Genomic DNA, 26,724 nt, shown 5'->3' with positions numbered 1-26,724 from the left:
AGCACATTTCACACCTAAAAATACTGCTCTCAGCTGTCACACTGGGTGACATGAAAGGCTGCCAGTTTTGAGTGAGGCCCAAGCAGGAAAGGGTTCTATGGCACATCCATATCGTGGTAAAAGCAGGTCTGCCACTTGGGTCATCTAACGTAGCAGATCCTACGATATTAGAGGTACTGGTGGAGGGAAGAAATGCAGAAGAAATGAAAGCAAAACCACAGTATGTATATTCTTTATTTTTCTCTGCTCATTTTATTGAGTAACTGTATAAAACCCACATACATTACTGGAGAAAATATTTTATTTTTCAAATACATTCTTCACTCCTCAATTATTTCTGTAATATTTTACCCTTTTTAAAAACTAAATATATATTTTAATACACTTCACCTTTTCTCAAAGACTGTGGTATAATTGTGATTATCTTTAGCAACCAAAGTCTTATTTCTAGCGATTTAAACTTGATATGGAGAAAAATGTCATGTCAAGTCCTTTGTACCTGATTTGGTGCTGAGGTTTAACTGGTGTATTGGTTTGTTCCAGGATCCAGAGGCTACTTCAAGCTTTAAAGCAAAGTGAAACCCTTAGGCTGGCCTTGGCTGCTCGAGGCACCTCTGGATGGGATGACTGGTTTGCCCTGCACAGGACCGTTTCTCCCTGGGCTAGGCTGGAACATCTGGAACAGAGGACTGAGGTATTCACTGTGTCTAGGCTAGGCATTTGTTTGGGGTGGCAGGTGAGGAGAACCCTATTTCTTATGTCCGATTTTTATTGGTAATCATTTCTCCATAAGAATAAAGAGCAAATGGGTAGCTCCGGGTCTTTGATGATACCAATATTTTGTTCTCGGTCACCTATCTCTCAGTGATACTAAGCCCAATCACAAAGAAGACAAGGGCTGAGTTCACTGTGAACACAAGTGGTAAAAGTGACTGTGGCGACTGTGATCGAGGCTCAAACTGGGCTTTGACTCTTGGAAAAGTCTCCCAGGCTGGAGTCATTCTAAGCAGCCAGTAGAGAGCCAGAATTTGGATGTACTGTGTTTGGATCGATCCTACTTTTCTTCACTGTCCACTGACTAATTTTTTATACTCAAAAATAGTCTCCATCTCTATCACAGTATCTCTATAAAACCTAAGATCATACTCAAACTTCCCCTTCGAATGTCCGTTATGAATTCAAAATTAAATAACTAAAATAAATAATGGGTAGCTAATGAGACTTTTTTCTAGGTAGTAAAAAGATATGACCTCAGTGTTTCTTCTTAATATAATTCTGACCTCTGAAATGTGAGAAGGTTCCCATTTAGAGGGAAGGTTTGGAATCCTACATAAAAATATAACATGCATTAACACAGAAAATTCTTGTATACAAAGAAAATTCAAGTGACCGTATCCTTACTGATATTAATATAACACAAAATTTCCACGAACATTTTAGCACAAAATGCAATTCATTTCTAGTTAACACAATGAAACAATTGATACTCAAATTCTAACTACTATAGCATAGACATCTGAACAAGGTTTGAATATGTACATGCGTTTCAAAGTAGAATTTGGCTATGGGCTGGTAATTTTTATTCTAATCCACAGTATTTTTGACTATTAATTTCAGTTGTTCTTAATAAGAAATTAGAAGAAAAGCTAAATTTCTGACAGATCAAAAATTAGCTAAGGGTTCTTCTTTTGTATATTCAGTTAGAAGCTATTCTAAAGCTGCTGCTTTACCTTCTTTCGTTAAATAAAAGCCTTTGGATAGTATACTCTCCTAATTACGGGAAAATATTCTAACCCTTTCTCCAAATCCTATCGCAATTGGAAGAGCCGTAATCATTATTTTTTAATGATTTCATCTATATTTTGTATTTTAGAAATGTCAGCAATATTACTTTCTGTAAAATAAAAAGGAGCATTAAAAATATTCAGCTAGTACTAGTGTCTAGATTTTGAAGACATTCCTTTATAATGAAACAAAATGTTCAGAACAACTGTCCGCAACCAACCTTTAAAAATCAGATTTAGTACCCTTTCTCACTTTTTAAACCGACGTGGGCTTATATCAAAGTGTTCCTAGAGGGGAGGAATGATGTACCGTACTGAAAAACTGAGACCTTGTCAGAGGTCTTCTCAACCTGGTTCTGAATAATTTTAAAAGCCAACAGATCTGTACCATATGCTATTCTCAGGGTCAGGACTATGGGATGCTATGTAAAAAAAAATCGTTTGGTATTACAAATAACAAAAGCACCTTGGAGTGGATCCAAGATAGACATGTGTTATAAATGAATTCTGCTTTATAGTAAAATACATTTAAAGTATAATTCAACATACTTACCATAAAGCATACATAAGTAAAGGTACTCCTTTGAAGCCAAAAATCTGATGCTGCTGAAGCAGAGTCCAGTTCCTACTACCATTGCTGAATGTGACTAATTTGATACCATTTCCTAAGTCCTGCGGAATCTTCTTGATCTTTTAACATCTTACGATAGTGACCTGGCACTAGTTTAGGTCTATAAAAACATAATTGTCACAAATCACACAAAAACATGATAACTAGCACACATTTCTGTACATCTTCAAAAAAAATCTTTGGATAACAACTAAATGCATAATGCTATGGGAGATCCAAAGAAACACTCTAAATGATGGATAATATTTAATGATGGCAAATGACAACTATTTTCTAAAAAGCTGTACCAATGTTAATTTTAGGTAGAACATAACATGGAATTATTTCATGAAATATAGTCTCTTTCTATGCTCTCCTGACAACACTCCCAACAGAAAACTTCCAGTCTATTTGCTGTTTCTTGGCTGATGAGACATTCATCTTTTAATTCCCTGATTGTCTTCCTCAGTGCTTTTTGGAAACGTTTTTCTCGGTCTAAAACATTCCGCAGACTTTTCTTGGTATCCTCTAGCTCGCTGATCACATGATCTAATTTATGCTTAAGTTTCTTTGGACTGTCCATTACACTGTAGCTATGTTCCTAAAAACATAAACACCAAGTTATTAAACCAGAGAGACAAGTAGTTAACATAAAAGCTTATAGCTAGGCCTCAGTTGTTCTTCCATTCACAATGCTTAGATATCTTTAAGTTGGCGATACTTAGAGGTTTAAAGAACACAGGAAGGAGATGCAGGTAAAAGCAGTATTTTGGGTGCCCAGTGCCTCCCTCCTTTATCTAAGGCTAGGCGTAACATGAGGGGTACAGAATCTGTGGAGAGGAGGCGCTGCTCCTTGGGGGGGTAAGTATCTGCTATGAACATGACACCTGTAATGACCGTCCAGCTCTCATTCCCTAGGTGTGGGGCTGCTAAGTTTATGTTTTACCTACCAACAAATCTTCAATCGTTACACTTTCAACTGTTTTATTTTATATTGATGAATATTCATGTTAAAGGAGATGACAGAAAAGGAGCCGTTGAGCAGGTCCTCAGGCTGAGTGTTATATATTTAGAGAGGACTCTGCTTTGGGGTTTGTAGACAGAGAATTTAAGCCCTCTTGATATTTATTATGGCTATGCTTAAGTTTGCTGGGTATACTTTTTTTCATTTGAATATAGGGAAAGTAACACTGACATATCTTAAAAAGGCACTATAAAATAATCTTGAAAAGTTATTTAATATTAAAATTAGCAAAGAGGACTTTTGCTTGTAGCCAAGATGAAATAACAGAGACTGGATGGATTCCTATCTAAAAAACCCAACACATGGCTAAAAGGCATAAAAAAAGGTTACAAAGATAACCGACATCAGGCAAGGAAGACAGCAATCCTGGAGGGATGGGAAACTGAGAGATGAGCCCCATGGCCGACTGCCCCAGCTTACTGCCTTGGGAGAGTGTGTACGCTGCAGAGCTTGTGAGACTGAGAAGATTGTGCAGAGCGTCCAGGAAGACCAAAGTGGCTACCATTCACAGGAGAAAGTACTAGAGAGGGGAGAGAACTCTGAAGATCCTTAGAGGCTCCCCTTCTAGTATTCAGTGCACACAGGTAGGGAACTGCTCAAGGTTGAGGAAAGAATGACCAGAAAGGACCAGTGCTCTGTGTTCAGAGGGTGTGGCCACTATTCCCACTCCTGCCATATTAGAAAATTCCAGGATTCACGGGGCATTGAGTAGAGTATAGAGAAGGGTCTCGCCACAGTGGTGGAGAACAAATGGCCCTAGACAGAACACTCTTCTAGTCCTGCCTAACAAACAGAACCTGAAAGGATCAAACTGTTTCCAAATAATTTTATGGTATCCCAGAACAAAGCTCAAGAATACAGGGTACAAAAATATCCAGTATCCAGCAAAGTAAAATCCACAATGTGCAGCACACATTTATCAGGTATGCAAAGAAATAGGATGACGTGAGCCATAATGAGAAATAAACCAGTCAATGAAAACTAACCCAGAATTGCCACAAATGTTGGAATTAGCAGATAAGGGAATTAAGAAAGTTATTAAAATTGTATTCTATATATTCAGAAAATTAGGCAGAGACATGAAAGATATAAAAAAGAAACAAATAGAACATCTAGAGATAGAATCTACAATGTGGGAGCTGAAAAATACATCGGAGGGAATTAATGGCAGATTAGGGTGAAGGCTCAGCAATATGAACTATCCAGAACAGACAACAGAGAGAAAATGGAATATTGAAAAACAAAACCAGAAAAAACCGAAAAATTAGGAAAGCATCAGTGAGTGGTAGTGTGACTCACATAGCCTAATATACATGCAATCAGAATCCCTGAAGGGAAGGAAAGAAACGTTGAGGTAGAACGAAATATCTGAAGAAACCTTGGCCAAAATTTGTCCTAGTTTGATGAAAACTATAAACCCACAGATAAAGAAGCTCAAAAATCCCAAGCATGAGAAATATGAAGAAAACTAAACTAAGGTACATCATAATCAAATTATTCAAGCCACTGGGAAAGAAAAATTCTTAAAAGCAAGGAAAACAAGAAACATTAGCTAGATAGAGGATAAAGATGACAGATTTTGCATTAGAAACAATGCCTGTGGGGATACAGTGGAGCAACATCTTTGAAGAACTAAAAACAAAGACTCTCCAAAACTATCAACTTAGGATTTGATACCTAATGGAAAAAATCTTTCAAAAACAGAGACCAAGTAATGATTTTTTCCCAGAAATATAAAAGCTGAAAGAATTCATCACCAGCATAGCTGCACTGTAAGAAATTGAAGTCCTTCAGACAGAATGAAACCAGAGGGAAATACAGACTTACACGAAGGACTGAAAAGCCCTGGCGACAGCCACTACATGAGTAAGGTATAAGACTTTTTTTCTTATTATTTATATCTCTTTAAAAGATAATTTATTGTTAAAACAAAAATTATAACAATGTAGTGTGGGGTTTATAGCATATGTAAAAGTGAAATGTATGATAGCAGTAACACAAAAATTGGGAGAAGGGAAATGAAAGTAGACTATTTTAAGATTCTTATAATATGTGTTAAGTGGAATAATATCACTTGGATATAGCCTTTGATAATTTAAAGATGAATGCTATAGATTCAAAAGCAATTACTAAAATGAAACAAAAAGTTACAGCCAACGAGTCAAAAAAAGGATATAAAATGGAACCAAAAAAATTCAATTAATCCAAAAAAAGGCAGAAAAAGAAGAAAATGGGAACAAAGAACAAATGGAACAAGCAGGAGACAAATATGATGACAGATTTAATTTAATTAAACCAAACAATAGCAATAAACACATTAAGTGTAAATGGTCTGAATAACCCAAGTAAAAGTCTGAAATTATCAGTTTAGATTAAAAAAATCAAGACCCAAAAGTATAAGCTACCTAAAAAAAATGCACTTCAAACAAGCCAAATAGGTTAAAAGTAAAAGAGTGGAAAAAGATACAGACCTTCCTCCACCGATGATGGGTTTCACAAGGCCCATTTTATATAAAGTGTGGAATATCTCATGTAATTAATTGAAAACTATTATTGGAAGTGAAAAACACAATGGTTGCATGGGCACAGAATGGTTCTAAGTGTCCTGATTGTTCACCCTTGTGATCGTGTGGCTGACTGGCTTGCTGCCACTGCCCAGCATCATAAAAGAGTATAGTGACACATATCACTGGCCCAGGAAAAGATGAAAATTAAAAACGTGAAATACGGTTTCTACTGAAAGCCTATTGATTTTGCACCATCGTAAAGTTAAAAATCACGAGTCGAATCACCATAAGTTGGGAATGATTACCAATATACAACACTAATGAAAAAGAAAAAAAGTGGGTATACTGCTATCAGAGAAAACAGATTTCAGAGCAAAAGAACATTACCAGGGATAAAGAAGGTCATTTCCGGGGAGGAGTGAGATGGCGGAAGAGTAGGAGACCTAAATTTCATCTGGTCCCAGGAATTCAGCTAGATAGGTATCAAACCATTCTGAACACCTACAAACTCAACAGGAGATCGAAGAAAAGAATAGCAGCAACTCTCTGAACAGAAAAGCGACCACTTTCTGGAAGGTCTCTTCTGATTTCTTTAGTGTGTATTTTTCTGAGGTCGTTGTTACCCTATTAGCATTTTGTCTCTTATTCATCTATTCTCCTCTGGACAAAATGAAAAGACAGAAAAACTCACCTCAAAAAAAAAGAACAAGAGGCAGTACCGACTGCCAGGGACCTAATCAATATGGACATTAGTAAGATATCAGAACTAGAGTTCAGAATGACAATTATAAAGATACTAGCTGGGCTTGAAAAAAGGATGGAAGATACTAGAGAAACCCTTTCTGGAGAAATAAAAGAACTAAAATCTAATCAAGTCGAAATCAAAAAGGCTATTAATGAGGTGCAATAAAAAACGGACGCTCTAACTGCTAGGATAAATGAGGCAGAAGAGAGAATTAGTGATATAGAAGACCAAATGATGGACAATAAAGAAGCTGAGAAAAAGAGATAAACAACTACTGGATCACGAAGGCAGAATTCGAGAGATAAGTGATACCATAAGATGAAACAATATCAGAATAATTGGGATCCCAGAAGAAGAAGAGAGAGAGGGGCAGAAGGTATATTGGAGCAAATTACAGCAGAGAATTTCCCTAATTTGGGGAAGGAAACAGGCATCAAAATCCAGGAGGCACAGAGAACCCCCCTCAAAATCAATAAAAATAGGTCAACACCCCGACATCTAAGAGTAAAACTTACAAGTCTCAGAGACAAAGAGAAAATCCTGAAAGCAGCTCGGGACAAGAGGTCTGTAACCTAGAAACATTAGATTGGCAACAGACCTATCCACAGAGACCTGACAGGCCAGAAAGGACTGGCATGATATATTCAGAGCACTAAACGAAAAAAAATATGCAGCCAAGAATACTATATCCAGCTGGCTGTCACTGAAAATAGAAGGAGAGATAAAAAGCTTCCAGGACAAATAAAAACTAGAAGAATTTGCAAACACCAAACCAGCCCTACAAGAAATATTGAAAGGGGTCCTCTAGGCAAAGAGACAGCCTAAAAGTAATGTAGACCAGAAAGGAACAGAGACGATATACAGAAACAGCCACCTTACAGGCAGTACAATGGCACTAAATTCATGTCTTTCAATAGTTACCCTGGATGTAAATGGGCTAAATGCCCCAATCAAAAGACACAGGGTATCAGACTGGATAAAAAAAACAAGACCCATCGATATGCTGCCTGCAAGAGACTCATTTTAGACCCAAAGACACCTCCAGATTGAAAGTGAGGGGGTGGAAAACCATTTACCACGCTAATGGACATCAAAAGAAAGCTGGGGTGGCAATCCTTATATCAGACAAATTAGATTTTAAACCAAAGACTATAATAAGAGATGAGGAAGGACACTATATCCTACTTATAGGGTCTATCCAACAAGAAGATCTAATAATTGTAAATATCTATGCCCCTAAATGGGAGCAGCCAATTATAAAAGCCAATTAATAACAAAATCAAAGAAACACATCGACAACAATACAATAATAATAGGGGACTTTAACACCCCCTTCACTGAAATGGACAGATCATCTAAGCAAAAGATCAATAAGGAAATAAAGGCTTTAAATGACACACTGGACCAAATGGACTTCACAGATATATTCGAACATTCCATCCCAAAGCAACAGAATACACATTCTCTAGTGCCCATGGAACATTCTCCAGAACAGATCACATCCTAGGTCACAAATCAGGTCTCAATCAGTACCAAAAGACTGGGATCATTCCCTGCATTTTTTTGGACCACAATGCTTTGAAACTAGAACTCAATCACAAGAGGAAAATTGGAAAGAACTCAAATACACGGAGGTGAAAGAGCATCCTACTAAAGAATGAATGGGTCAACCAGGAAATTAAAGAAGAGTTTAAAAAATTCATGGAAACCAATGAAAATGAAAACACAAGTGTTCAAAATCTTTGGGATGCAGCAAAGGCGGTCCTAAGAGGAAAGTATATAGCAATACAAGCCTTTCTCAAGAAACAAGAAAGGTCTCAAATACACAACCTAACCCTACACCTAAAGGAGCTGGAGAGAGAACAGCAAATAAAGCCTAAACCCAGCAGGAGAAGAGAAATAGTAAAGATCAGAGCAGAAATCAATGAAATAGAAACCAAAAGAACAGTAGAACAGATCAACGAAACCAGGAGCTGGTTCTTTGAAAGAATTAAGAAGATTGATAAACCCCTGGCCAGACTTACCAAAAAGAAAAGAGAAATGACCCAAATAAATAAAATCATGAATGAAAGAGGAAGGATCACAACAAGAACATGTTATGAGCAACTATATGCCAGCAAATTAGATAATTTGGAAGAAATGGATGCATTCCTAGAGATGTATAAACTACCAAAACTGAACCAGGAAGAAATAGAAAACCTGAATAGACCCATAACCACTAAGGAAATTGAAGCAGTCATCAAAAATCTCCCAACAAACAAGAGCCCAGGCCCATATGGCTTCCCAGGGGAATTCTACCAAACATTTAAAGAAAAATTGATACTTATTCTTCTGAAGCTGTTTTGAAGAATAGAAATGGAAGGAAAACTTCCAAACTCATTTTATGAGGCCACCATTACCTTGATCCCCAAAACCAGACAAAGACCCCATCAAAAAGGAGAACTACAGACAAATATCCCTGATGAACATGGATGCAAAAATTCTCACCAAAATACTAGCCAATAGGATCCAACAGTACATTAAAAGGATTTTTTTACCATGACCAAGTGGTATTTATTCCTGGGCTGCAAGTTTGGTTCAACATCTGCAAATCAGTCAATGTGATACAATACATTAATAAAAGAAAGAACAAGAACCATATGATCCTCTCTAGAGATGCAGAAAAAGCATTTGACAAAGTACAGCATCCTTTCTTGATCAAAACTCTTCAGAGTATAGGCATAGAGGGTACATACCTCAGTATCATAAAAGCCATCTATGAAAAACCCACAGCGAATATCATTCTCAATGGGGAAAAACTGAGAGCCTTCCCCCTAAGGTCAGGAACACGGCAGGGATGTCCACTATCACCACTGCTATTCAACATAGTATTAGAAGTCCTAGCCACAGCAATCAGACAACAAAAAGAAAAGGCATCCGAATCAGCAAAGAAGTCAAACTCTCACTCTTTGCAGATGGTATGATACTTTATGTGAAAAACCCAAAAGACTCCACCCCAAAACTGCTAGAACTCATACAGGAATCCAGTAAAGTGGCAGGATATAAAATCAATGCACAGAAATCAGTTGCATTTCTATACCAAGACAGAAGAAAGAAATTAAGGAGTCGATCCCATTTACAACTGCACCCAAAACCATAAGATACCTAGGAATAAATCTAACCAAAGAGGCAAAGAATCTGTACTCAGAAAACTAAAATACTCATGAAAGAAATTGAGGAAAACACAAAGAAATGGAAACACGTTCCATGCTCATGGATTGGAAGAACAAATATTGTGAAGATGTCAATGCTACCTAGAGCAATCTACACATTTAATGCAATCCCTATCAAAATACCATCCACTTTTTTCAAAGAAATGGAACAAATAATCCTAAAATTTGTATGGAACCAGAAAAGACCCCGAATAGCCAGAGGGATGTTGAAAAAGAAAAGCAAAGCCGGCGGCATCACAATTCCGGACTTCCAGCTCTGTTACAAAGCTTCTGTAAGATCAGGAACAAAGCCTGATTTTAGGAGAAAGCCTGGAGATCAGCTCTAAATACTTCTATTCAGCATAGCCCTGGAAGTTCAAAGCAGTACAATAAAGCAAGAAAAAGAAATAAAAGGCCTCGTATTGGAAGGGAAGAATTAAAACTGTCTTTAAAGACAGACAATATGATTATGTATAAAGTCTATTAGCCTCTATAAAAAGGCTATAATTATATGTGAGTTTTGCATTTTATAATTATATGTGAGTTTTGCAAGTTTGCCAAATAAAAGATCAGCATACAATAATCGACTTCCATATAGTATCAGTAAAAACAAAACAAAACAACACCATTTACAATAGCATCCAACCACATACAATACTTAGGGATAAATCTGACAAAGTGAAAGACTGGTACGTTGAAAACTACAGAATGTTGCTGAGAGAAGTTAAAAACATAAATAAATGTAGAGATACAATTGAGTTCAAAGGTTCAAAGACTTAAAATAGTTTCATTAAGATGTCAATTCTTCCCAAATGGACTCTGTAGATTCAACACAATCCCAGTTAAAATTCCAGCAGGAATTTTTGTAGGAATCCTATAAAGTGATTCTAAAATTCACATGAAAATGCAAAAGATCTAGAATATTCAAAACAACTTTGAAAAGTAACAAAGTTGGAAGACAAACACTGCCTGATTTCAAGAATTATTATAAAGGTAAAAAAAAAAGAAAAAAGAATTATTATAAAGGTATAGTAATCAAGAAAGTAAAGCAGATCTGGATTTTAGGTATGGCTCTAACATGAATATGCAATGAGATGAATAATAACGCAAACTTGAAAACTCTGTATGTGTTTAAGAAAATCTAAAGAGGTAACTATATTTTTTATTAGATATTTTCATGTAGAAGATACAGTACCTAAAGGGAGGAATTAATTATTGCATTTTTCTTGGTAAATATATGTGTGTGAAAGCATTCTTTCAACTAAATATGTAACCAAAGGATTAACTACTTCTATATTACTATTGCATATATAAAAATTATAATGGCCCTGGGAAGCAATATTATTTTTGGACATGATATCTGTATCTGTATCTCAAACACCTAAACCTCTACTCTAATCCTAATGGAGAGGACATATTATCTTAAAAACATCAGCATTAGGTCAGTAAGTAATTTTACTTACAAAAATGAACTGGGACTGGAATTCTTCAGTATATGAGGAAGCACCAACAAGCTGGTGATTGTGGTTTGTGACTGGAAGGGTTTTGAGGGCGAAGTTTTTTCTACAATGAAGTTTTTCTCTTTTCCCCTGTTAAGAAGAGTTAATAACAATCATTGTAGATACTTCTGTCCTTTTTAAAATTTTTATTCCTTCTTAAATTTGTGTAGTGGAACACAGTATTTCTTTTCATGGAAACTGCTTGAAAAACTCAGTAAATTTTAAATTCCTTTGAGATTATTTTTTTAATACAAACTAGTATTTATTAAAAAATAATTTGCCATTCATAAAATCCTCCAAATAACCTAGATATCCCCTTTCCCCATCCCCAGCCCCAGGTCAAGAGAGGCCACCATAGAGAGGCAGATTTGGTCTGAAGTGCTTACATCCACTCTCAAATTTTATTTTAAATTGTTTTCTGGTGGTATGCACTCAGCTTGTAAAAGAGACAGCATTCATATTAAATTAAAAAATTAAAAAAAATTAAATATGAAATTGGCTGTCATGTTTGCTTTAAGGATGTTTTTGAGGTCTTGTCCACTACATTAGGCAATGCCTCCTTTAAGAAGCCTCAAGAGAAACATTCTTTTCATAGCTATTGCTGAAAAATGCTTTGCTTCTCCTTAACAGAGAGCATGAGTTTTAAGAAAATGTATTGACTGTGCAATCCAGGTAACCCAATGTATTATATTCTTTTTATTGGCTGCTAGGAAACTAGAGCTGATGTTCCAGCATATGAACTAGTATGTATTATATGGTATTCTGTAGTGTATAGACCAATATTGCCTTTTTTTATATATAAAATCTTTTTACAGGAAATATTGGTCCACATATAACATAGAACAACAGTACGAGTTTAATCTCAGATTAGTTTAAAGGAACTTCCTGAAAATAACTCTAAAGTTCATCTAGAAACACAAATTTTCCTAAAAAACATAAGAGTGCTACTGAGAAAGAATATGTCCTACCACTTATTAAAGATGTATTACTCAATAACAATAGATAATAGAATGTGCTACCCTCTTAAAGATGAGACAGGAAAATCTAGAAATAGATCAAGTGGATAAAAGGCTTTAGGAAAAAAAATGGCAGTCTAAATAAGTGGAGAAAGGCTGGGGAGCCTGGGTGGCTCAGTTGGTTAAGCATCTGACTTTTGGTTTCAGGTTAGGTCATGATCTCAGGGTTTTGAGATCAAGCCCTGCCTCTGGCTCTGTGCTCAGTGGAGAGCCTGCTTCTCTCTCTCTCTGCCCCTACCCCCACCTCGGACGCACATGCGCATGTGCCCATTCTCTCTCTCTCTCTCTCTCTCTCTCAAATAAAATCTTAAAGAAAAATAAGTGAAGAAAGGCTATAGGGGCGCCTGGGTAGCTCAGTCAGTTAAGCCTTGGCTCAGGTCATGATCTCAGGGTCCTGGGATCTAGTCCTGCGTCGGGCTCTGCTTGGCAGGGAGTCCACTTCTCCCTCTCTCTCTCTCTCTGTGCTCTCCCTCTTGCTCTCTCTCAAATAAATACAATCTTAAAAAAAATACTTAAAAAAAAGGCTATAAATCATGTAAAAATGAATTAAGAAAAAGTTATATTCTTAATATGCAATAAATCATGTTGAAATTTTAGCACTAAAAATTTATGTAAAAATGAAAATACTTAGGAAGTAGAAAAAATAGGGAATATTTATATTATCTTAAGGTGGGGAAGGCTAAAGGCAGATAATTCAATAGAAAATATAGAATTGACTATTTAAAAGAGACATCTGAATTTCAAACAAAACAGAAAACTGAAACCAACCTGATAATTAGTACTAAAAACAACAAAAAGTAATTGCAACACAGATGTCAGTTAAATAATCCGTATCTTCAATATGTAGTGTTTTTACATGTAGTTTAGAAAAAGATGAAGACAGAAAAGGACCTCAATAACTCACAAAAGAAAAAATATAAATGTCTAATAAATGCATAAAGAATGTAAGACCAATATTAAAAAATAAATTAAAAATAAAATGCCATTTTTGCCTATCAATTTTAACAAAGGTTAAAAACACAACTTACTCTGAGGACTAGGGTGGATGGATACTTTCATGCAAAGGTAATAGGGGAGTAGATTGATATAAGCTTTCTGGTGGGCCTTTGGGGATCTGTATCAAAAGCAAAGACTTGAAAAATATGTGTAATCTTTGATGCAACAATTTTATTTCCAGGAATTTAGTTTGAGACAATAAGGATATGTACAAAGATTCGGCTAGAATAATGTTCATCACAGCACTGTTTAAAATAGTGAGTGATGATAACCTATATATAATAGTAATTGGTTACATAAACTGTTGTTCCTACATAAAATCAATTGCTACATGGTCACTAAATATGTTTCATAAAACTGATACCACCAGGTACTGATGAGGATATGGAACCAGAGGAACATTTATATGTGGATGGTGAGACTACAAATTGGCAAAACCACTTTGGAAAACGATGGCAATATCTACTCGAGCTGAACATACACAACACTAGGACCAAGCAGTTCCACTTCAGAAGTTTCATTTCAGCAGAAATGTGAACCTATGTGCACCCAAAGGCACATGGACAAAAACACTCATAGTTGCATCATTCATAATAGACCTGAAGTGAAAACAACCCAAATGTTTATCAACAGTAGAAAGGCAAAATTATAGTTTATTTAGATAATAGAATACTATATTGCAAAGAAAGTAAATGAACTATTATCACCTACTACAACACTGGGTGCCTGGGTGGCTCAGTTGGTTAAGTGTCTGCCTTCCACTCAGGTCATGATCCCAGGTCCCAGAATTGAGTCCTGCATCGGGCTTCCTGCTCAGCGGGGAGCCTGCTTCTCCCTCTGACCCTGCTCCCTCTTGTGTTCTCTCAAATAAATAAAATCTTGAAAAAAAAAATGGGCAAATCACACATACAAAATGTTGAGCTAAAGAAGAGTACATACTGACTTGATTTGTATGAGAGACAGTGAAAAAAGTCAGGATAGTATTTACCTTTGGGAGTAGAGCATGAAGGAGGCTTCTGGGGTGCTGGTAGTATTTTATATCTTGGTTTAAAGGGAGTTAATTCACTTTATGACAATTTATTGGTAGGTACACTTGGGATGTGTGCACCCTCCCATATGTATATTTTAGTATAAAGTTTAGTTTAAAAAATTGATGTCTATATAGGGTTCTCTTAAAAATCTTATCTGTAGATCTGCAACACAGTTGTGTGGGATGCTTGTTAGTGTGCAGCTTCCTGGACTCTAGCCCAAACTTAGTGAATCCAATTCTCTGCGGCACAGGATTCTCCATTTTATTTTATTTTATTTTTTAAAAAGATTTATTTTAGAGAGAGTGAGCAGGGAGAGGGGCAGAGGGAGAGAATCTTCTAAACTCCCTGCTGAGCATGGAGCCCTACGCAGGGCTTCATCTCATGACCTAGAGATCATGACCTGAGCCAAACCAGGAGTAGGTTGCTCAACCGACTGAGTCACCCAGATATCCTGGATTCTCCATTTTAAACAAGCTCCTTGGATAATTCTTACATAGACTAAAGTTTGAAAGCCATTGTTATCGAAAAACATTTAAAATCGTGGAAAGGAGTAGTTAACAGTGGACTCTGGAGCCAAAATGACTGGGTTCAAATTCAGCCTCCACCATTTAATAGCTGTGCCACCCTGGGGAAGGTATTCCAGCTCTCTGGACCTAAGTTTCCTCAAGTAGTAAAATGGGAGTAATAATAGTATTTATTTCACATGGTTGTTAAGAAGACTAAATGAGTTTCCATATAAGGTGCTTAGAATAGTGCCTGGCACACAGTAAACAATATATAAATGTTGAGATGAGAGCGCGCGCGCGAGAGAGGGGGAGAGATGTGGAAGCAAATTAAGAAAGGATATACAGGGGCGCCTGGGTGGCTCAGTCGTTAGGCGTCTGCCTTCGGCTCAGGTCATGATCCCGGGGTACTGGGATCGAGCCCCGCATCGGGCTCCCTGCTCTGTGGGAAGCCTGCTTCTCCCTCTCCCACTCCCCCTGCTTGTGTTCCCTCTCTCACTGTCTCTCTCTGTCAAATAAATAAAATCTTTAAAAAAAAAAAAAGAAAGGATATACAGTTGATCAGGCCCTGAACAATGCAGGGTTAAAGGCACCAACTCCCCTGCACAGTTGAAAATCGTGTATAACTTTTGACTCTCCCAAAACTTACCTACCTATTGTTTGTAGACTGGAAGCTTTACTGACAACACAAATAGTTGATTAACACATATTTTGTGTATGTATTCTATACGTATTCTTATAATAAAGTAAACTAGAGAAAATGTTATTAAAATCCTAAGGAAGAAAAAATGTTTATAGTACCTATACTGTTATTTATTGAAAAAAATCTGTGTATAAGGGGACCCATGCATTCAAACTCTGTTGTTGAAGGTTCAAATCTACAGTGTACTTATATTTTTGTAAGAATATTTAGAGATGAATTTATACACAAACATACACAAATGACTGGGAAGATACACACTGAAGTGTTAAAAGTATTATCTTTGGATGTGATTATTGTTAATTTTTTATATATATATTTTAAAAGATTTTATTTATTTATTTGACAGAGAGATACATAGCGAGAGAGGGAACACAAGCAGGGGGCGTGGGAGAGGGAGAAGCGATACAGGGCTCGATCCCAGGACCCTGGGATCATGACCTGAGTCAAAGGCAGATGCTTAATGACTGAGCCACCCAGGCGCCCCACCTTTTTTTTTTTTAACAGTAGGCTCCATGCCCAATATGCGGCTTGAACACAGGACCCTGAGATTTAAGAGTCACATGCTCTACCAACTAAGCCAGCCAGGTGCCCCTGATGATTGTTAGTTTTTATTTTCTTTTTGTTTACATCATCTAATTTCCTACAATGAAAAACTTCTTTTGTTACAAGGATATAAATAGTTTTTGAAAGTTAGTAACTTATGATTTAATTATGCCCACATTTCTTAAGGTTCTCAACATTAAAGCTAGATGACACTTGCTATAAGGGAAGAAAAACCTTCACAACAAATTGCACAAGATATTGTACATTTATTAATATGGGAGAGAGTGAGGCAGTCTCTACTTGATCACTCAGGCATTGGAATATGACCAAGTAAAGACAGTGGTATAGTGGCCAAGACCATATAGGAGCAGGTACACTTGTGGATTACAGATCTTCCTTGACTTATGATGGGGTTATGTAAATTTAAAGTACTGTAAGTTGAAAAAGCATTTGATATACCTAACCTACCGAACATAATAGTTAGCCTAGCCTACCGTAAACATGCTCAGAACACTTACATTAGCCTACAGTTGAGCAAAGTTATCTAACACAAAGCCGCTTTTATTTTTTATTTTGTTTTTATTTTTTTAGAGAGGGAGCAAGAGTGAGAGCAAGGAGGGGAGGGGCAGAGGGAGAGGGAGGGGGGAGAATCTCAAGCAGGCTCCACGCCCAGCATGGAGTCCAACACATGGCTCGATTTCACAACCCTGAGATCATGACCTGAGCAGAAGTCAAGAGTTGGGTGGGGGGGGAATCGGAGGGGGAGACGAACCATGAGAGACTATGGACTCCGAGAAACAAACTGAGGGTTTTAGAGGGGAGGGGGGTGGGGGGATGGGTTAGCCCGGTGATGGGTATTAAGGAGGGCACATATTGCATGGAGCACTGGGTGTTATACACAAACAATGAATCGTGGAACACTACTAATCATAAACTAATGATGTACTATATGGTGACTAACATAACCACAAAATAAATTTAAAAAAAATATGCATATAATTGACATAAAACATTGTATAAGTTTAAGGAGTACAGTGTGATGATTTGACATGTTTATATTGTAAATGATTTGATTACCATAATAAACTCAGCTAACACATAAAAAAAAAAAGAAAAAAAAATCAAGAGTTGGACGCTTAACCAACTGAGCCCCTAGGTACCCCAAGCCTATTTTATAATGAAGTATTGATATCTCATGTGATTTACTGAATATTGTACTGAAACTGAAAAAGACTGGTTGTATGGGTGCAGAATAGTTGTTAGTGTATTGGTTGTTTATCCTCATGACCACATGGCTGCAGCTCATTCCCATTGCCTAGCATTCCAGGAGTATGGTATTGCATACTGCGTATCACTGGCCCAGAAAAAGATGAAAATTAAAAATTCAAAGTATGGTTTCTATTGAATGCATATTGCTTTCGCACCATCATAAAGTTGAAAAGTCGTAAGTCAAAGACCTTCTATACTTCCCTTGTTTTCAGCTGTTGGGAAGGAGGTACGTTTCAATGGAGGTTCATTATTGTGTTCTGGGAACCCACAGGCTCTCCCTGAATTTTCTACACTGGAATCAGTTACTCTATGGTTTCTAGAAACACTTTACCATATATTAAGAGAGATACTAAAGGCAAGGCAGTCAATCTATAACACTAATACCACTGAGAAAAAACACAAAATTCAATTAGATTTTACTTATACAATCCTTTTATTTTCTTTTTCTTACCTTTTCTCTCCTTTCATTCTCCTGTTCTCATCTCTTTTGCTTTTCTTCCTTTTAGTTCTACCTAGCCTTTAAGCTTGAATGTATGTAGCTCTAAAAGTATACTTTGGTCCTGTTAGTGGCTCTGCTCTTCACTTTTGCTCCAGTATGAGGACTGGCAACTTGGAACTTCAGTTCAACCCTCTTATTTTCCTCCATTGTTTAGATACAAATCCTGAGTTATGTTAACTCCTAAAGTCAGTCTCCTTCAACAAATCTTAGTAACATACAAATATTTCTGAGTGGCTACTGGTAAAATACTCCTACTACATATTATGAAAGCTGAAGCAGTAGCTTACAAATATAAAAACTCAAAAAATGGACTTTAGAGGAATAAGCAAACAATAAAATGTTAGCCTGAGTGGTAAAGGTTCTTCAACAGTACCATAAAAAATGAGTAATGATGGTGTCTCATCATTGAGACAGTGTCTCATAAACAATACAGTGTCTCATAAACAAACCTGTAAGTGAGATGGGGAATCAAAGATAGAAGGTATGACTCCAGGTTTCAGTTTAATATTTGGAGCACTTCTGTCAAAATCTGTCTTCTTAAAGTGCCTTGAACACAACACGTCTCCTTTTTTAGGCTCCCAAATGCCTGCGGCATTCACATCAAGTCTTTTCATTGCTAATACCCATTTTCTTTTGACGTTTTCATCTGTGGGGAATCTAGAAAAAAAATACAAAAAGTATTTTAAAATTGAACACTATTGATAGATACTTGAATTAAGGCTGGACTAAACTGGTTCATTGATGAGTTTGTTATTACTCTTGGGAAATGGAATATTCAGGAAGCCATAATGAAGCATGCTTTCAGAACTTTCAGTTTTAATAGATTTTTCTACCAATCATGCTGCAGAAATACGGCCCTCATTTCAATTTTCTTCATTATAAAGAAGAAAAGTTTCAGTGGATATGTCAACCTTATAGGAAGACCCACAACTGGAGGTTTTTCTTCATCTCTAGGTGATAATATCACTTTGGCCTTTTCCTACATGAAATGATATCCAGAATTTATCCCAGATGAATAAAGTACCTTGTACTTTCATTCTTCTGTCAGCATCAGAAAGTTGTTTAGTACAGCATTTAATACACAACAGGCCTATAAATGCTTAGTGAATGAGGCAAAGAACTACTGCAGAGTTTGACGTTCTAGAGATAAGAACTATTTTATTGTTAGTTAAATAATAACTAACTAATTTGAAGTGACAGTGATAATTTACATTTTTATAATTTAGTTTAAAAGTTTAAGATACCTGCCAAGGTATCAGAGGCTAGTAAACAAAAATATCCAGCTCATTTTTGCTAATATCATTACTTTGCATTTTAACATACCTTCGAAGAAATTCAGTTTTGTTTACATGGAGTTTACAATCTGAAGCAAGAAAGGATCTTTGCCCAAATATGTCCTGTCTTTTCCATTTAGAAATAGATCAAACTTATGTTGGAGAGAAAAAAATAGGAATTACAAGCTTTGAAGCTGTAATTCAATAACCGTATCTTTTCAATTTTCCAAGCTGATTCAAATCTTTTTTGGAAAAGGTAGGGTACACATACTCATTTTTTGTTTTCTCATACCTAGCAAAGTAGTTAGCAGAGCCTTCTCTAGCACGTAGCACAGTGCCTGGCGCAAAGGCAGCAAAACAAACCTTTAGCAAATGAATAATTGTTAAATCTTAGTACTCCTTTCCTTTGCTGTCAGAAGAATGGCCAAAATAGAAAATTTGGAACATCCTGATTTATTGGTAATACTGCTAAAGAACCCTTGGTCTGAGCTTGTAATTCCTATTTTTTTCTCTCCAACATAAGTTTGATCTATTTCTAAATGGAAAGGACAGGACATATTTGGGCAAAGATCCTTTCTTGCTTCAGATTGTAAACTCCATATAAACAAAACTGAATTTCTTCGAAGGTATGTTAAAATGCAAAGTAATGATATTAGCAAAAATGAGCTGCATATTTTTGTTTACTAGCCTCTGATACCTTGGCAGGTATCTTAAACTTTTAAACTAAATTATAAAAATGTAAATTATCACTGTCACTTCAAATTTAGCTAAGAAAGCTATTTACAGATTTGGGAACTAAAGATCAAAACTGAAGATTTAAGTGGAACCGTCTTTGGCTTTTTGTAACAGTCAGAAGTACTTGGCTTAACTACAGCAAAATCTTACACGTGAAATGTCAGTCCTTTTAACTTGGAATTTGGCAAACAGCGGGAAGCACATCCAATGGCCGAGCAACATTTCACCATGATTTTAGCAACTCATAACAGAACTGAAAGAAAATTAAAACGATAAGAATTAGTAACTTCAAAGCTAAGGGCAACATATTTACTTTTCCCAGCATGTTTTAGGTACTGTGAAATCATGCTGGAAAGCCAAAGGCAAATATTTTCTTCAACACTGGCAGCTTTAAAAAATTTTCCAGGGGCTTGGCTCTTTATAAGGCAAATCGTATTTCACTACGCACTCGGAGGTGTCTGAGTCAACCCCGCAGTCTTGTAGATTTCTCTTCCGCGGCTTCTTACAGTCACCGTGCCACAAGGCCTTTGCATACTAACTTCTACTCATCTTTTAGCTACGTGTTGCTTCCCCAGGGAAACCTTCCTTGACACCCAGATTCAATCAGATCCCATCTAGCATTAGCTCTCAAAGAACACACATTTCTACCTAGCGCTTCTCAAAGTTGTAATCTTATTTCAGTGATTCTCTGATTAATGTCTTTCTCCCTTACTAGTGCGGGAGTTCCAAGAGGGCATGGTGGGGCGTGTGTTTTTTCTCAATTCTGTCCCCATGCTTAACTGGTGACTGGCACGTAGGAAACGTCAATGCATATTTTGAAGGAATGAAGAACGAGTAAAAGCAGCAGCTCGAACGGTCGGCGAGGACCCTGGCACCTAGCAGCTGCAAAAGCAACGCTCGCAGGTACCCGGCTCAGAGCCCAGGGGCCTGCGGAACTCCGCCCCTTTCTCGAGGCTCCGGGCCGCCGCAGGGAGAAAGGGAGGGGCCGCCCTGTCAGAGGTGCGGATGCGGCCGGAGAGCGTCCCTTCCTCGGGGGGGGGCGGCACCGGGCGTCTCCGCGCCGCTACGGTCCACCTCGCCCCGAACCACGCCCAGAGTTTGGGCTAGTAGCAATGGGGTGGGGGGAAGAAGAAGCAATCTAAGAGTTATTACCGTTAGCAGCGAAGTCAGTGACTAACGTCGAAGACAGAGATTGCGTTTCCCTTCACTTCCGCCCCGTAGCCCCAGGAACCGGAAATCCGGCTGCCCCGGGTCACGTGCTCAGCCGCCATATCTGCTCGGCTGGCTGCTGCGGCCGGGAGGGGGTGTGCTAGTGACGTTACTCTGGGCGTGGTTTTCACTCCCGGGGAAGGGTCCGTGGAGTTTGAGGGGAGGTGGAGGAGATGGCGGCCTCGGCGTGGGAAGATGGCGCCCGCGGCCAAAAGCAAGGGCGGCGGGGCTGCGAGCACTATGACAGAGGATGTCTCCTGAAGGTGACGACTTCAATGGGCTCTTCCCTTACAGGCTTCCGCCGGGCCGGGCGGGGGCGGAGTGGGCAAGGCGGTTAGGTTTGGGCTTAAGTTAGAGGCTAAGCTGTTTGTCAGGGTACCTTCTCCATTTCGAATTGGGTTCCTACCGTGGAGAACGTTTTGGCAAGGCCACCACAGGCCCCACCTTTTCTCCTGCTTAACATTTTGTAAGCAAAGCTCTTTGCTTGGAAAGGGCCTGGGCGTGCACATCAGTCACTTTATCAATGGGTTTATTTAGTCTTTTGCTACTATAAGTAGACTGAGGCAGCCCCGGGCCTGAGCTGGCTTTTCGCCAGGGTGACTTTCAGGTGTGTGATGAAATAGTGGAAGAGGTATAAGTAAGTGGAGGATCGGAATACGATTTCAGCTCCTGTAGTAAGTTTTACAGCTTGCCAGCTTCATTTTAGAGTCAGTGAATATGCCTAAGCCTGCCAAGAAAGTGTTTTTGTGAAATAGAAAGACAGCCGTGTAATTGTCACTAAATAAGATTATGTGTGGGAAAGTGCCCAGTATGCATATATTGTTATTTTTGTTGTTTACTTTGAGGAAAATTGCTAGTCAATCTAGAACTTTTAAAATTGGCACCCATTCAATTAAAGTTTCCTGATTTTTGTTGTTGCTGCAAGAAGCATTTTAAAGATTTTACTTAGAAAGTTTGAGCTTTGGGGTGCCTGGGTGGCTCAGTTGGTTAAGCGACTGCCTTCGGCTCAGGTCATAATCCCGGAGTCCCGGGATCGAGTCCCGCATGGGGCTCCCTGCTCGGCGAGGAGCCTCCTTCTCTCTCTGACCCTCCCCCCTCTCATGTACTCTCTCTCTCATTCTCGCTCTCTCAAATAAATAAATCTTTAAAAAAAAAAAGTTTGAGCTTTGGAGTCCCACAGCTCTACCCCCAAATCTAGCTCTGACCCTTGATAGCTCAGTGCTTTTGAGCAAGTGCTCCATTTGTAAAATAGAGGTGATAGAAGTTCCTGTTTCATTTAAAAAAAAAAAAAAAATACGAGCCCTGTAAGGACAATTTAGAGCCTTCTTGTAGGCCAGGCTTGATGAACATTCCTTCACTGCACTGGGTGAAGCTCTTTCAAAGTTAGTTGTTCACCAAGTGTTGTGTAAGCAAATCGAATGCTATCCTTATGTTTCCATTTCCACGGTTACATGTTCTGTTACTCTTTGAAACTTGATGACTAGAACTGAATTCAGCATGTTGCCCTTTCCCCCAAGAAACCACATAAATATGAGTTTCATAGTGCTGAGATGCTTGACCCTGAGTATCAAATACTTTTTTGCCTTCCCTTTCCTTCTTCCTTAAATGCCAGAAGCCAAGTGAAGAATTTTGAGGAGGAAGTAATCAATTAAATAAAATGCTGCTGTTTGAGTAAGATAAGAACTGAAAATTGACCTTTAAATTTGGTGAGGAGGTCACTTGTGATCTTGACAAGAGAAGTTTCAGTGGAGAGCTTGGGACAAAGCCTGATTGCAGTGGATTTGAGAGAGAATGAGAGTAGTGAAACTGGAAATAGCCTTCATAGACAATTCTTGGAATTATGCTGTGAAAGAGAGCAAAAAAAAAAAAAAAGAGTCTGTGGTTGCTGAGTGATGTGGGATCGTGAGGTTTTTTTTTCCCTTTAAAATGAGAGGTATTGCAGCATGTTTGCATATTGGAAATGACCAGTGAAGTGAGAACATTTTATTTATTTGTCAGAGAGAGTGTGAGTGCACAAGCAGGGGGAGCTGCAGGCAGAAGGAGAAGCAGGCTCCCCGCTGAGCAAGGAGCCCGATGTGGGGCTTGATCCCAGTACCCTGGGATCATGACCTGAGCTGAAGGCAGATGCTTAACTGACTGAGCCACTCAGGCATCCCATGAAGTGAGAACATTTTATAATGCAGGAGGGAAAGGAAAAACTGTAGGAGCATTTACTGCTCTTGAGTAATCGAAGATGGGATCCAGTGCACAAGTGGAGGAGTTGGCCTTAGAGAAAAACATAACAAGGGAAGACCGAGTATTAGGTACATTTGCAAGTAGGTTGATAGTTTGTGAGAAAATGTTTTCTTTGATTTTTTTTTTTTAAATTTTATTTATTTGACAGACAGTGAGAGAAGGAACACAAGCAGGGGGAGTGGGAGAGGGAGAAGTAGGCTCCCTGCTCCTGCTGAGCAGGGAGCCCGATGTGGGGCTCGATTCCAGGACCCAGGGATCATGACCTGAGCCGAAGGCAGACGCTTACCGACTGAGCCACGCAGGCGCCCCTCTTTGATTATTTCTATTTTAATAGTCAAGATTATGAGCGGAGTATAAGGGTGGAGGAAAAGGTTTAAAGGTTTAAAGAGAGAATATGTAAAATAATGTGAAATAATCATCTAGATTTTAGGTCCTAGACTGTAGAAGAATGAGGGAATCCACTAGGGAAATGAATAAAAACCCACTTTTTATAAGTGATCATGACTTAGAAGTGAGACCAGTGTGTTTTTCTTCAGCTATATCTGGATATTCCTTATATAGGAGAAAATTGGATTTAACCAGATTTGGGGTTTTGGTTAGGAGAATATGTAGAGGAAGAGAGAAGGAAGGAACTAGAGTATGTGCAAGGGAAACATTAAAGTGAGTTGGAAAGAGGAGGTAGTGGTTAGAGAATTTCATGCTTGAAATTATGATATAAACAGGATTCAGTTCTTGTTTTAGAGCAGTGGTTCTCAAAGTGTGGTGAATGGACCCCCTTAGTAATTCCTGAGGCCCTTTCGGGGGACCCTTGGGGTCAAAACTACTTTCTGATACTAAGATGTTGTCTTTTTCAGTGTGTGCAAAAGCAGTTACTAAAACTGCTGGCATCTGACCTGTACTACACCTATAGTTTTTTTTTTTAATTTTTTATTGTTATGTTAATCACCATATATTACATCATTTGTTTTGGTGTAGTGTTCCATGATTCATTGTTTGTTCATAACACCCAGTGCTCCATGCAGAATGTGCCCTCTTTAATACCCAGCACCAGGCTAACCCATCCCCCTACCCTCCTCCCCTCTAGAAACCTCAGTTTGTTTTTCAGAGTCCATCATCTATAGTTTTTTTAAAAAAAGTCTCACTTAAGAATGTCATTGATAAAATTAAAGCAATAAAATTACTAATTTTATAAAATCTTAACTCTTGAATATGTCTTTTTACATGTTTGATGAAATGGGATGTTTTCATCAAACACTTGTGCATACTAAAATTAGACGGTCACTGTGAGGAAAGTTCTTATGCAGTTGGATTGTGAACTGAACTAGTTTCTTGTGTAACAGTTTTTACTTGAAATCTGATTATTCAGACTTGTGTATTTAACACTTTCTTGACACTTTCTTGAAAAGTGAACTGTTGAAACTGTCATTACAAGAAAAACAATCGACAGTGGTAAATTCAAGCTTTCACATAAAAATTAGAATTTTGAGGGGCGCCTGGGTGGCTCAGTCGTTAAGTGTCTGCTTTCGACTCAAGTCATGATCCCAGGGTCCTGGGATCAAGCCCTGCATCAGGCTCCCTGCTCCGTGGGAAGCCTGCTTCTCCCTCTCCCACTCCCCCTGCTTGTGTCCCCTCTCTCGCTGTGTCTCTCTCTGTCAAATAAAATCTTTAAAAAAAATTAGAATTTTGAAACACTTAGGTAAGCCTCTGTGAGCTTAAAAGTGTCCCAATACCTAAAGACTTTGCTGATGAGATCGGGAGTGATGTTAACAAATAGGATTTTTTTATATTGCTTGGAAAATGTGTGAACGTTTGGAAGAGCTGTAGAACTCAGCGAACTGAGTCATATTTTCCAAATGACTAATGTGTGAGTAAAAGATTGATTCAAAGTGCAAGATAGAGCAATGGATTTTGATGTAACAGAGGGAGAAAAGTTCACCGATAAAATTTCAGAGCCCATGTTACAACTGATCATTTATAAGAGTTGTTGAGTTTTGGTGTAATATCAGAGAAGAGTATCCATAATTCTCTGTAAACTTGATTAAAATACTCCTCCCTTTTCCAACTATATATTTGTGGGAGTACAGAGTTTCTTGATATACTTCAACTAAACTGATTGAATACAGAATTTGAAGCAGAAATGACAATCCAGCTATTTTGGGGGAAACTAGTTATTTTTCATTAAAATATGTCATTTACATTAACATGTAATAGGTTTGTTACTGTTACTTTTAAAAGAAGTAATATTTTTAAAAACTTACAATTTTATTTTATAGTATGGTGTCAGTAGAGATAATTCACATAATGAGAAGCTCTTTGAGATCCTCAACAATTTTTAAGAGTGTAAAGGGGTCCTGAGACCAAAACATTTGAGAACTACTGTTCTGTGGTATGACTGTGAGAATATGTGGCTGAGGAGGGTTGGAGAACAAGACCATTGGAAGAAAAAAAGTCAAGGAATTGAGAGTTCAGAGTTCAGAGTATCCATCATGATGGATGTGCAGATCACTAAGATTTAGGGCAAGAGTAGTAGTGGGAGAGAAGGGGGTACTAGTTGAGCGTTAAAATCTTTAAGGAATGAACTGTGTTGTGGTAAATCATCAGAAATTTTCAGAAATGAGTGGATCTGGAAGGTCACAGCATACTGGAAAGTACTGGGTTAACTTACTGGCTTGGAAACTTCTTGATGTAATAGTTAGGATAAGGCTGAGTTACTACGGGTAACAGAAAAGCCAACAGTAATGTGGGTTAAAGAATTAAGAGTTTATTTTTTCCCACCTAACAATTTCAAGGTGAATTATCCAGTTTGGCGATGAGACTGACCCACATGATCACTCCAGGGACAAGTTTTTCCCATTGTATTATTTTGCCATGTTTTAGGGAATACAGTCATTAGCTGGGTTGCTGCCATGTCCAGGTTTCATCTGATGGAAAGGGGAAAGGGAGCATGGAGGAGGAGGCATGCCCAGTTTCTTAATACTCAGGCCCAGGAGTGGCACTGATTTCTTCTGCTCATTTTCTTTTGGTAAGAACTTAGTCGTTTGGCCACAGCTGAAATCAAAGAAGGCTGGGAACTGTAGTATAGCTGGGCAATCATGTGTCCAGGAAGGAGAGAAAAGATTTTGGTAGTCTGCCACTCTTGAAAACAAGGACTATCTCTTACACTTATTGTATCCTCTAAAATATCGAGGATATAGTTGATGATTAATAAATACAAGTGAATTAAAATATCTTTATTATAGTTAATGTTTAAGGGTGGAAGTAGGTAAGTGAGTTTATCTGGAAATGTCTCAGAAGAAGTTGCCTGCCTGCCATTTAGGCTGAGGATGAGTTTAGGGTGTTGTGGGATTAGTT

At 38.0% G+C, this 26,724-nt stretch overlaps 2 protein-coding genes across 3 annotated transcripts in view; one reads left to right on the top strand and one right to left on the bottom strand.

Annotated features, from left to right (window-relative positions):
- Nucleotides 1-248: 248 nt before the first annotated feature.
- THAP6 (THAP domain containing 6) lies at nt 249-21,202 on the bottom strand. 2 transcript variants are annotated; one of them, XM_027598456.2, is made up of 5 exons: nt 21,082-21,202; nt 20,080-20,182; nt 18,370-18,577; nt 11,325-11,450; nt 249-2,995 (listed from the first exon to the last, which is right to left on the bottom strand). In XM_027598456.2, the coding sequence occupies exons 2-5, from the start codon at nt 20,157-20,159 to the stop codon at nt 2,741-2,743; spliced, it is 669 nt and encodes a 222-aa protein (XP_027454257.1). In that variant the 5' UTR covers nt 20,160-20,182; nt 21,082-21,202; the 3' UTR covers nt 249-2,740. The 2 variants fall into 2 exon arrangements, with proteins under 2 accessions (XP_027454257.1, XP_027454258.1); XM_027598457.1 differs by lacking the exon at nt 20,080-20,182 and having other exon boundaries at nt 21,082-21,154.
- The window catches only part of RCHY1 (ring finger and CHY zinc finger domain containing 1), a 24,473-nt gene continuing 18,921 nt past the window's right edge, over nt 21,173-26,724 (top strand). The window contains exon 1 of the mRNA XM_027598454.2: nt 21,173-21,401. Within this exon, the coding sequence (XP_027454255.1) occupies nt 21,312-21,401 (90 nt within the window). The 5' untranslated portion in view covers nt 21,173-21,311. The remainder of the gene's footprint in view (nt 21,402-26,724) is intronic.

The sequence above is a fragment of the Zalophus californianus genome, chromosome 2, assembly GCF_009762305.2.
Source record: "Zalophus californianus isolate mZalCal1 chromosome 2, mZalCal1.pri.v2, whole genome shotgun sequence".
Lineage (NCBI taxonomy): Eukaryota > Metazoa > Chordata > Mammalia > Carnivora > Otariidae > Zalophus > Zalophus californianus.
The sequence above is the reverse complement of the archived record's forward strand: the minus strand, read 5'-3'. Positions and strand labels throughout refer to the sequence as shown.

Excerpts from the sequence above, each read along its gene's own strand:
- THAP6 (XM_027598456.2), bottom strand. The coding sequence starts at position 20,159 with ATGGTGAAATGTTGCTCGGCCATTGGATGTGCTTCCCGCTGTTTGCCA. Across the intron at positions 18,578-20,079 it reads AAAGGACTGACATTTCACGT|ATTCCCCACAGATGAAAACG; the intron begins GTAAGATTTTGC and ends TTTTTTTTCTAG. Across the intron at positions 2,996-11,324 it reads TCCAGTCCCAGTTCATTTTT|GAACATAGCTACAGTGTAAT; the intron begins GTAAGTAAAATT and ends TTATGTTTTTAG.